The sequence below is a fragment of the Equus caballus genome, chromosome 4, assembly GCF_041296265.1.
Source record: "Equus caballus isolate H_3958 breed thoroughbred chromosome 4, TB-T2T, whole genome shotgun sequence".
Lineage (NCBI taxonomy): Eukaryota > Metazoa > Chordata > Mammalia > Perissodactyla > Equidae > Equus > Equus caballus.
In genome coordinates, this window is record NC_091687.1 from 55,925,373 (window position 1) to 55,938,309 (window position 12,937).

The 12,937-nt window shown below is 34.8% G+C and overlaps 1 protein-coding gene across 10 annotated transcripts in view; it reads right to left on the minus strand.

Annotated features, from left to right (window-relative positions):
• Positions 1-2,209: 2,209 nt before the first annotated feature.
• Positions 2,210-12,937, minus strand: part of TMEM196 (transmembrane protein 196) — a 55,067-nt gene continuing 44,339 nt past the window's right edge. For 5 of the 10 annotated variants that reach the window (XM_023639339.2, XM_070264655.1, XM_070264658.1 and 2 more), the window contains exons 3-5: positions 8,938-9,192; positions 7,703-7,776; positions 2,210-5,006 (exon numbers count right to left, since the gene is read on the minus strand). In XM_023639339.2, coding sequence (XP_023495107.1) covers positions 5,000-5,006; positions 7,703-7,776; positions 8,938-9,192 — 336 coding nt within the window. In that variant the 3' untranslated portion in view covers positions 2,210-4,999. The remainder of the gene's footprint in view (positions 5,007-7,702; positions 7,777-8,937; positions 9,193-12,937) is intronic. The other 5 variants (XM_070264657.1, XM_003364816.4, XM_070264660.1 and 2 more) reach the window with 1 other exon arrangement.

Genomic DNA, 12,937 nt, shown 5'->3' on the forward strand with positions numbered 1-12,937 from the left:
TCAGCTTTTCCTTCCTGGGCAATGACCTTGGAGGAAATCCCACAGGATTTCTTCTAGCCCTCCCTCTGGATGTTGTGGAATGATGTTTGAGGACCTCTGTCTTAGGTAGGTAGGGACCAGTATCCTGACTGATTAATAACAAGGAGCAGTCATGAGTCTTGATTCCTCATGGTTAATAAAAGACTTGATGCAAATTTGACAAGATTTAAGGTTTTTCTGTGAAGCTTCAGCTGAGTTCTAGAGTCTCTCTGGCAATTTTCAGTAACACAACATATTTTGGCTTTTGGGGTAGAGCTTGCAATATATAGTGTGACCAAAGAAGTATAGCCTTTGTGTTAACGACAGAGAAACTTTGAAATAAATAGTCCCTAGTTCATATGAAGGACAGTAAAGATGGATCCTAGTTCTTAAACATTTCCAATAAAATGAAGTGTATCTGCCTATAATTAGTTGATGTAGATAATATTGAACTATTAAGATATTGGAATAAACTTTTTCAGATCTAGAGTTTGACTTTTTACAATATATTCCTTGAGGAATACATTCCTAGTAAAAGACTTTTATATTCAGTAAACAATTTTCTTGGCAAAAAGAGTAAAAAAGATATCCTTTTGTATAATTTTAGTAGGCATCCACATTTCCAGCAATTTCTGAATTGGTTTTCTCTGCTATGAATAACTGACAACCTGTGATTTATGGATTTGGAATAATTGATTTTCTTGGCTGTCATATACTTTGAGTAAGAAATATTACATACGTTTTCAGAAAAATGATTTAAGGGCGAAAAGAATGAAGTAATGCCAAGTTCTGAAACTTTATTTCGAAACTGTGTTCTAACCAAATGGTACTTGAGATGCTCTCTCTAAGTTTTTGAAGCGTGTTTGCTAAATAATTTTTAGACAGAAGATTTCTAAACATGCCACTTCGAGCTAAGTCAGTGAAAATAGTGGAGGGGAGCATATTGTTCTCACCTTCCCAAGAACTAGAAATGCAGAATTTTTCATTGATGCGTGGTAATATTCTGAGTAAATTTCTTCAAAAATAGGAATTATACAACATCTCATTTTACCTGTCAAACATAAAATATATAGTGATTTAGTGGATTCTTTCTATGAAAAGAATCTTTTTAAACATGAATCTCTAAAGCAACTTCTCAATTTTATTAAAGGTTTGGCCTACACTGTATTTTTGCTAGTTTTGCTTAGTCCATGGGTTTAACTGATCCATCAACTTCAAATTCCATGGAGCATTTACCAACTCTTTTCATACATTCTATTATAATGGTAATTGGTTGACTGTGTAAGAACTAGGGGTTAGGAATAGTTCCCATCTATGTGTTTTTGACTAGCATTGTCCAATAGGACTTTCTGAGATGATAGAAATATTCTTTAACGTTTGTCCATATGTGGCTAGCACTTGGAATGTGTCTAGTTCAACTGAGAAACTGAATATTTGATTTTAATTGATTTATACTTAAATTTAAATAATCACACATGGATAGGATAGTGGCTATAGTACAGATAATATAGGTTTACCTTAGAACAGTGAGTTTATGACCCTGAGCAATTCAAGTCTACACTTGTGGGTAGCATTCACATTGGCTGCTCTGGATCATGTTCAAGGGTTTTCCTTAGTGGTTATAAATTAGGAGGCAATACTTCCCTACCAAAGTGACAGATAAAATTTGTTAGGACATTTTTGGTTGCCATACCTGGGGTGTCCTCCTGGCATTTAGTTGGTGGAGACCAAAGATGCTTAATGGCCTGAAATGCATAGGACAGTCTGCACAATGAATTATTGTCCATCTCAAATGCCAGTAGCAACTAATTTGGTAAACCCAAATAGGTGAGCAGAGTTCCCTAAACATTGTGGATTCATTTGTGAGTCCTATCTCAGTCCTATCTATAGTTCATTTTGTCTCCTATGATCTGTATCTTATTTCCCCCTGCCTCCTCAGGGACCTCACTTTCTTATTATGCTCATTTTGTCCTGTATCTTCAACTACTCCCTCTCTGCATTTGAACATGCTTTAATCTTTTATATCTCAAGTAATACCCTTTCTTAATTCCATATCCTCTGGCTGGGACTATCTCTGCCTCCTTGTTCACAACGTCCTGTCCCCTGCCAATCTCAGAACAGCACATGTATTCATCCAGCTGTTGGGGGACACTACTTTTTGTACTATGATGAAAAGAAAGCTCACACCATATGCAGTTTCAAAACACACCATTTTATTACATAGACATATCAATAGAAATCATCATACCATGTTTCACTTCTAAACAATTGTATATATGTGTGTGTGTGTGTGTGTGTGGGTGGGTCCACACACACACACATGTTTAAAAATTTCCAGAGTCCACTTTTATTCTTTTATGCTTATAATAACTGCATCTTTTTGTAGCTAGTCTCTACAGCACGCCACCACACTAGTGTCACATATTTTTCTAATTTAGTATCACATTACTTTTTCCTCAAGATAGGCTCATACTAAAACTGTAATGTAATCACTTAAAATATTCTAGTTCATAGTTCAACGTATTATGAAAATTAAATTTTCAAGTACTTGAACAATGTCTTCCTAACTTCCCCTACTTACCTCAAAAAGAATCACTACACGTCCCAAATAAATCACTCTAAATAACTGAGCCCTGAAGGTATTTGGATAAAATAATTACATTTAAAGATATATCTATACTTAGTTAAATACCTTGTAGACTATTTGGCTAATTGTGTTGATTGCATCTTTTCTTAACTCTATGCCAAAGCAATGATATGCCTACATTCATCCTTAATGGGTGATTTCATAAATTATTTCAAAAGTCATTAAAACATCTTACTGATGTATTATAACTCTGTATTGTACAAACATGTTTACAAAGAAAGGCCACCTAAAATTAGAGTAGGTGGTTACTCTTTCAGTACAAAACTACACCCTTGCGTAAACTCAGTAGAACCATACACACCCAAAATATCTTCATTATATAATTTAGATTTTCAGTGATGGAGATCATTCCTGCTTGTGGCATCAAATGAACAGTGATGATGCTGATTCATTATTTGAGGTTGCATTTATGGGCAATTTCTGCAATCTATTGGATAATGAAGTTCTTCATCTGAGCTGGGAGACTTCAAAAACTACACCAAACAACCACAGTCCAGTTATTGCAGCCAGAATTTTTTAATGAGCTGATTTAAATAGGGTTGGTGGTGATCATGATGCTCTAAAACTAAAAGACCTTCAGATTTCCATTATCTGGAATTATTGTTATTTTGTTAGCACAATTAAAACCCATATCTTGCTTCTAAATTATAACGTTCTCATACTGAATATGTTCAATATGAGTATGGTTCAATAAGTAACTCATAAAAAATGACTTGAAAATTGATTAACTTTGGGGAAAAAATAAAAGTATACAATACAGTGAGAGTTATATATTTAAAAATTTTAGAGTTCTTTTTCTGTTTCCAGAGGTTATATCCTCATAAATATTTTCTTGCCTACATGTATTGTTGTAGGTTGCTATTTTAACATTTCATTATGGAAGATAAGGATTGACTCCAGCTGTGTAAATGTAAGCCCATCTTTTTATTTCCTTCTACAGAGAACTCTTTTGCGTTCTTTGGATTTATGTGTTCTTAAAAACTGTCTGTCTGTATTATAAACAAACAAAACAAAAACCTAAATTAAATTCCAGCAAACCTAATTGTAACTTCATCTTTTGAGCATCTGTCCTTTTATATAACTTAATTGGGCTGTAAAGTGTTTGAAATATAAATATCATGAATAATCACAAGTCATTATGTCTATACTTATAAAAGTGGAAGTATGTGATTTAAAGTTATGTTTATAAATTAATCTCAATAATTGTTATTACATAAATACCATAATAATGGTAAAATAACCAAATAGTTAAGTAATCTGTCTTCATACTACATTATTCAGGTCACTCAACTCCATGAATATCAGCCACAATGCCATTTACACACAGCAGACATAACAAAAGAATAAAAATGAACAAGTTTAGTAGAAATTAAATATGTGATTTTGTGGACATAGAAAAGCCTTGAACAACAGCTTTCCCATCTCTATGGGAATAGAATCTTAATAATATGCCGCAGCATCACAATTTCTTTTCTACTACCTATTTACATTCATGAATGCTACAAATATATGCTATATATATTTTCTATATTTACAGTATATATATGCACACATACACACACGCATACTTTATTTAATTCTTAGGCTCATTCGTGAGCATGCAGATCAATCTGCACAGCATGATTAAAACATTTGTTTTCCTTAAATGATATTCATTTACAACTTCTCACTCTTGTGCAAAAATGCAAAAATATCATACAGATTAGTATTTTCTCTCTCTAAAAAAACCTATTTTGTATGCTTTAGGTTTTTTGTTGTTTACAAATAAATTATGAAATATAGCTCATTCACAAGTTGAAAATAATTACAATGTTTTTACAACAAGGCATTGCTGAGGTTTTGAATTGTGGCATTCTTGAAGCCAGCATCTTTCAAAACAAAGACATCAGTAAGTTATTGTTATTTCTTAATAGCTGCACTTTTTAATTACTTATATGAAATATGTCATTGCAAATCTAATGCTCATGCTAGTGAAATAGTGTTTGTGTAGAATATGAATTTTTCTTTTCATCTATTCCTCTTATTTTTTCCTAGAAAGTCTTCATTAGAATAATCTGGAAAGTCTATTGAAATTACTGTACTAGAACATTTCTGGAAAGTTCTTCACCCAATAAAAAAAACTGAAGAAATAAGTGAGGCAAATCGAGGAAGAATAATTTTAGTGGGTGCTCAGGAGAGACAACAGCAAATGCAAGAACTGTTTTAATTTTATCTTCTAGTCCTTTGGTATTTCCTTGCGTCGTGAAAGTCCTAAAAAATATTCCATTCTTTAAAACATTGGTTATACTCTTCCATTAAATATCAGTTGTGGTCCTCCGTTGCTCATGTTGTCTGTCATTTCCTGTTAGGAAAATAACATGAATTAATTAAAATTCACTTTCAGAGTAAGACATTGATTTGGTTAATGGGTTTGCAAAGCAGAAATTTCAAGCCATTGAAAAACTTGCTGAGTTTTGGGGAAGGACAAGGATTGATACAGTTGTGCTTGAGGAAATGAAATTTCATGGCGTCTTGGAGCGCATGAAAAGGCTGAAGTGCCAGTCTGTTAGACCGAAGTCTTCTATTCACAAAAACAATTCAATCTGTCCCCAGTCCCCTGAGTCTCCCCTTTCGTTCCTCAACTCTATTGTGGAAAGACCTCACCTAGAAAGAAGAAGATGATTAAATGCCAACATTTTTCCCATTGCATAGGCTCCTCTGCTGAACCTGTCAACAAAGTGCCGACAGATTCTAGGGGTTATCTTTATTCTGTAAAAAAAAGTGTGGCCTTTTTGCAAAGAACTGAAAAAGGCCCAAGGGGATCACTGCTTATTTGTAACTGTGGATCACTGATAAATCACAGTGGGAAGACTTTTCATGACACTATCACTCATACAGTAAAAACACCAATAGTAAAACCTCTTAACGTGTTTTTTAAGGTATCAATTACTAAGAAGTTGATAAGGAAAACTCATGGGAAGGCAATGATAATTTAGATATAAAAAATATAAAACTAACATAAAAATTCCATTTGCAATTATAGAAAATACCTTAATTTAAGAACAATTTAGATGCTTTGAGTTCATGTTTCATTAAACATTAAACTCTTCTCTACATGATTAAAGGTAGTGAGATGTGAGGCCCATTCACGTTTGTAATGGTTAGTGCACCATATTATAAGTAATATTTAGGCAAAACTATCTGAAAATAGATGACAACATCTTTCCACACTTGAACAAGCCTATTTGCAAAAATATATTAAAGGAAATTCAAATGAAAGTTATTTTCTCAATTGTCTCCAGCCTATCAGTTTATATCTAATATCCGTGTGGGTAAATTAAAAATTAAAAACTAATATGTTTGCTTTTGTAACCTTTAGAAATTCTTCCAAGTATTTATTTGAAAGGTGAAAAGGAATCCATGCCTCATTTTTCTCTCTTCTCTTTGAAAATTCAATACAGGATATAAAATAGAATAAAGATACTTGCTTCTTGTGTTGGGTGGTATTGAAAGTTGCTTAGGAGGATCAATGAGGGACTAGAAAGTAGGAATTGGCCTGGTTTTCCAACTTTGCTTTTGAAAACTTTGTAGTCTTTTAGGAGATAGGGTAGAATTTCTTCCAAGAAAATTCTGAGAAAGGAGATAATATGCATTGGAAATCTTTCCTACTCTCACATTCAGACCCATCTCTCCACGCAAAGTGCCTGGCCCCTTCCAGGTCCTGGGGTGTTGTTTTGTACCTGGGTATACGTGATATCTCCCCTAGTAAGGTGCTGAGAAATTACCAGAAGGAAAGACTTAAAACTCAAACCCCTTTGGGGTAATGGCTCTGACAGAAGCTGGAGAAGAACATTTGGAGCCAGCAGCCTGCCTTTATGGTCTGGTGTGGTTCAGTGTAATTGAGATGCTGGCTCTGCTAGAGATATATGTGGTAAAAGTTGGTCTGAAAACATTGGGGTTATTGGGCTGAGGTTAAGTTTATGGAGAAGAACCTGATTTGAGGCTTCATTCAAAAGCTCACTGTTGGTGGAAAGATGAGTATAAATGATCCCTCCACAATGATCTTTAACAAGATTTACTCATACATATTTTTCTATTCTTTCTACTGGGACAAAAACACATTTTCCTTATGAATTTATAGAAGTAAGATTCTTGGGTACCTTTTCTTCCTCTAAAATGACTTTGCATTCAAAAAGTACCTTAAAAAACATAAAAAGCTAATTTAATGTATAATCTTTTATTGCAGGATTAAGAAAAAATCCAGTTTTTAAAAATCTTACACAAGAATTTTCCTAATTAAATGCATCTTAACATGGACACAGTAAAATCACTGATAGGAAAAACAGTGAAAATTAGTTTTTAAATGGATGAATATCTTCAGGTTGTTTGCAAATAGGTATGTCCAATTTAACAAGATTATACTCTAAATTTGAGCAGGACCAAATATGACTATTTGCAAATGGATATACTTTCTGCAATTGGGCCATAGTATCTATGTGACTTTCTATATTTCCAGTTATATTGTTTAACCAAAGCAAGAATGGCAACTATTTATTTTCAGCAATCCAAAATATGGGAAAAAGTTTGATGTATCACATTAGATGTTTTACAAGGAGAAAGCTTTCATACAGAATTTTTACTGTATTAGTGTCAAATCTAGGTTATCTGCTCATGCAATTTTGGCATGAGGCAGATACACAGTTTCTCTTTGTCAGACACATCTATTATTAAAAACAAAATTCTGGTCTGTGAATGATGATACTGAGTCAGAACCATGATGTAGCAGAGATTAAAGGAGTCATGAATCATCCAAGCAGAAGTGTGTTTGGATGCTTACAGGGAGGCTGAATATTTTAAATACTCAACCAACTTTCAAGCTGCAAGACTGCCATGTAGGTTTATGTCAGGTCCTCAAAGTAGTTCTCATGAAAGTTATACTTTGAGGAGCAACATCACAGCATCAGTCCAGACTGATCTGCTGGCATCATGGCTTCCTACAAGAGGCAGTGCTTCCTGCAGTGACATTACAACATGGTAACTCCCTAGAAATCAGCGTACCTTGTAGGTAACTCGGGTGTCGGGGGCACCACCGGGCAGCTGGGCAAGTCGGTTATTTCAATAGCCCTCAATCTCTAATATAAATATAACAATCATACAATAAATATTGCACAAACATATATACAAAAAACTAAATTACACTAATATAAAAATAGAACACAGAAGAGCCACTACCCAATTATACAATGATAATCTATTTTTAACAACCCATTTCTTTAAATAACCAGTCCTACTTTTTGTACTGTTAACTCTTTTTTTTGAAAGACACATGTAGATCTGTTTAAAGTTGCTTTCTTGGAACAATTTAAGAGCAGCTACTCTCCTTATTTGAATGTATGTTGTATATGAAATGCAAACACATAAAACTACAGAATATTTTTTTTTTTCAAAATAACATAAAGAAATACTCAGTAGTAACTCCTGCTACTCCTTCTTTTATTCTGTGGTTAAGCAGTTCTATTTCCATGATATCAAGTAAAATATGATGTGGCTCGTATCTTAGTGAGTTTATTTTACAGATATTTTATCTTTTCCTTAACAGATCCAGAAGCAGGAACTGAATTAAGAAATATGTGCAAAATGTAGTAGAAACACAGACAGCCCACTATGTCATTTGTCCTTTTATGCAAAAAATGTAACTTCCTGTTTGAACGGGCTTCATGAAACAATTATGCAAGGAACATTATTTAAAATACAGGCAAAGCTACCCAAATATGCATGAAGTTTAGATGAGAATTAAATGAAGCTTTATGTGGATTGTAATATCTGCACTGATAAGCAAGGCTTTTTTGTTGCCTTATTAAAAGGCCCCTTTATGTTTGAAAATTCAATTTACATAATCAAATGCATCTACTTACAAGCATAAGGGGTGAGCTAGAAAGGGGAATTCATCCGATTTCTAAAACTGGCATTACTGAGTTGAGTGTGTATTTAGTTTATGTGTTTTTCCTTAGTACAATACATGAAATCCATATTTATAAGGCATTCAATATTTCATGAAATGCTATTTTAGGAACTGTGTTTTGTACAGATAGATTACAAAATCATGTTGAAAATAGGTGTATCTAGAATTGCAGAGAAAAAAATAATAAATTCCTATTCTTAGCCTAATAGGACCAAACTTTTATAAAATCCAGTTCCTTAAATTCTCATCTAAAGCTGCAAATTGATTCACCTAGATTTGACTGTCATCTTCATCACAGGATAGCAGTGAGAGGAAAAGGTACAAAACTCACTTTCTCGGCCATTTCATGAGAGTGATGCAGCGAATGCTCCCTTTCTGAGAACATCCTCCTCTGTTCATAGCTGGCTAGTCGACAAGTGAGCCATGAAGAGAGGGTGCAGCCCCCGATCCCAATGCACGCAAGAGACATGGAGGCAAGATGCAGAGGATAGAGGGAAGAGGTCTTCTTTGTCACTGCCCGAAGGAATTGAAAATTCAGGATGCCCCCAATGAGTCCACAGATGCAGCAGGCAGAAAAGAGGATCATCTGATAGGAAAAAGAAAGAAGGCGTTAAAGTTTAGGAAGCAAAGTTGACCCCAACACAGCGCACTGTCCTGCTGCAAGTCAAGGATGGCAGAACTACAATAAAGAGAAGATGCATGTGATGCTTCCTAAAGGACAGGAGCTATCCTTTCACCAAGATTCTATGCAATCTGACTCAATGGAGAGGACACAGACCATAGTGTTTCGGGAATTAATAGCTAACTATATAAAAGCTAGGGATACAGCTTATAAAAACTCTGAAGTAAGAAAATTTGTCTTCATCTCACTTACCCCAGCCAGTAATCCTCTGAGAGAGATAGTAATACACATTTTGGAAAATGAATGGTGAGCAGATAACACTTAAATTTAGGCACTGAATCCAGATTTTCTGTCTCCAAATCCAGTTCACTATGTGAATCCTCCCAAAATGTCTAAATACCTTCTCATTGAATTGTTATTAGTTCCACTGAGCCTCAAATCTTTATATTTCTCTGGCTGTGTGAGCTTAGGGAATTAGTTAACTGCTGTTTTCATTCATAAGAATTTTATTATGTGTGCATCTACTTCCCCCACAGATAGTTTAGGAACTCCCTACAAACTGGCCCTTTATCTTACAAATCTTTTGTTACTCAGTGGCACCACAATGACAAATACACAAGAGATATTCCAAAAATACTGTTTGGTTGGTTGTTTTGGAGAAACACCAAATGTTGCTTTCCTTTTGTTCCTATTGGTTTGCTCTAGGTCTCTATCAATAGAGCGGGACGTTTTATTCAACCTAAATATCCTAAGATCCTTGGCCGAAACAAGCACAATGCTTTCTGCATAGTTAATATTCTGTGAATATTTAATAAATTTAATTGAATATTCCAATAGCTTTAATAATTTTATTTTGTAGTTGCATCTAGTCTAAATTCTTCTATGGGATCTCATGATACTAAATTCTCCTATGGGCTCTCATAATACTAGCATCTCATGATACTAACTTAATTATCCAACCTTATTTCTATTTTCCTCTGGAACACAGTCTCTATTCCAGTCACCTCTCTTGTCCATCAGTATAGCTTGTTCATTCCCACTGCAATGATATTTTTCATCTCCTGGAAATTATTTTGCCTCTTTCTTGGACTCCTAGATGTAAGGCCCAAATCTAGTCTAACTTCCTCAGAAAGCCTTCCTAGACTTTACTGATCTCCTCCTTTCCCATAATTCTACAGAACAAGCAGCTATATTACTTCAGCATTTAATTGTACATTATCAGGTATTATTTGTTGCTGACAGTTAGCTGAGTTTATCAAGTACTTATTGAGCACCTAGCATCTGTTAAGCCCTGAGTGAGGCAGCAGTTGGCATTACAAAAAACAATAGCTCATAGTTATTCCCTTTGAGTACATTGCAGTCTTGCGTGAGAGAAGTTACAACATTCCAACATGACATGGCAAATATTAAAAAAGAAGGGTAAATGGGTTGCTTCAGAGTAGGGAGAAGGGGAATTTAGCCCAACCACAAGTTTCAGACAAGGTTTCCTTGAAAACACGTCATCCAAGCTAAGGGCACGCAGTTCCCAGTGAAGAGTAAGGCCATGGATGTATGAAATAGCACAACGAAATAGCATGACAAGCAGAAAGAAGCACAAGTAGTTAGTTTTATTTCTCTAACTTAATCAGCATTCCTTACTGTGAATGTCTCATAGTACTTATCACCAAGATTGAAAACCTAGTGATGGATTAGGATAAATTTTATAGTTGATTAATATAATACTGAATATCAATTACCAAATAATTGAATCATCCCAAGTGGGAACTTATAGCTCCCAATTTCAAATACAATTAACCAGTTATATTTCTTTCTAAAGTATATTCACATGGCATGCAGTTCCTTGGGAATATATTTTGGTATTTATTCATTCTCTGAAAATATGGAAAGATGTTACATTCCAGCCTTCAAATAATGAATTACTGTTAATTAAGAAAATAAATGACAAATTTAATTGAATATTACAGGAAAACAGATATCTCTCCTGATGTTATTCTCATTACGTCTTAAAAGCATGACAATTTATTAACATGTGCAGACAGAACATTCTTACCTGGGAATTAAAATGTTAAAATTTGTACCCAAGTTTATAACCATATACTGTTTTCAAATCTCACCAGACTGGAGATTCTAGACTGCAGAGATTTCTGGAGTGGAGAAATCTTCACACAATTTGATCGAAGGGTACAGAACCCCTTGATAGCTAAATATCATCTATTGGAACCTCAGATGGCACAGGATGATAAAGTGGATGGAGGTTTCTAAAATGTTCAGATCTTAAGATTTGTAAATAATTTATAAGAGAATTAGAAAGACAGCAAAAAGAGACCAGTGTCTTTTAAAAAAATCCCTTCCCTCCTCTTCTGCTATGAACTGAATGTTTGTGTCTCTCCAAAATTCTATGTTGAAGCCTAATCCCCAATATGATGGTATTTGGAGGTGGAACCTTTGGGAGATAATTAGGTCGTGAGGGTGGAGCCGTCATGACTGGGGTCAGTGCCCTTATAAAAGAGATTTCAGAGAGCTCTCTTCTCCCTTTTGCCATGTGAAGACACAGCCAGAAATGTGTAACCCAGAAGAGAGCCTTATCAGAATCCAACCATGCTGGCACTCTGATCTGGGACTTCCAGCCTCCAGAACTGTGAGAAAGAAATTTCTGTTGTTTATAAGCCTCCCTCTCCTCTCCTCCCTGCCCTCTTCTCCTCCCTTCCTCTCTCTTTCCTTCCTTCCATTCTCGCTTCCTTTCTCTCTGTCTCTGTCTCTGTCTCTCTCTTTCTCTTTCTTTGCTTCATCCAAGTTCCAAGAAATTGTTACTATATAGCCATAAAGAGTCTTGGTAAAAGAAAGCGTGCAAAGAATGAAGGCCATGTCTAACGAATGATGGGAGAATCATAAATGCAAATCGTAAGCCTCCAAAAAGTTTTTTATCCAAAGGTTTCCCTTTATGTAATTTTTAAAAATTGCATCTTGCATGTCTAAAGCAATGGGGGCTTCACCATTTCTGTCACAATAGATATTCTCACAAAGAAAGATGTGATTAGAAAAAAGAGTTAAATAAAAATAACTGCAATACCCTCCTATTCCTTGCCTCCTCAGATCACTCACCTTGGACAACTCTTTTTAGGGTCAAAGACCACTTGCTAGAGTCCATGTGTAGGATTAAGTTTGCAAATTTATAAAGGTCTATGATCTTTCCTATGGTACTCAATTAAAAAAAAAATGTTTTTTCCTTCTTTCCAACCATCAGAAAATGTTATGGAAAGTAATGGGGAATCCACACTGCAGCATGCAGTTCTTCTCCAGCCAATATCAGGATTAACTGGGAGCATGTTCCATACCCCCCGAAAACCACGATAGTACCATAAAACATCTGAAAACACTTACATTTGCATTCACTGTAATAAAATAAAATTAAATAAAAAATCTCGGGAATTAACTGTAACTATAACAACACAGCTGTTTTGCTGCTTTGCAAAATTAACTTCACAGTCAAAGCCAGTAATCTTTAGGCCCAGTTCCATATTTAAATAGTTAAATTTCCCATGAAATCAAGCTACGTCTTTACCAACTTACTAAAGGATTCATGTGAGTGTCTGGGAATCTCTAAACTGGAAAAGTGGAGACTGCCATCCACAGCAGTCATTAAGGGTTGCATACTCATTAATTTAAAGAGTATATCGAAACTTTTCTCTCTTTTCCTCTTGTCATAGTC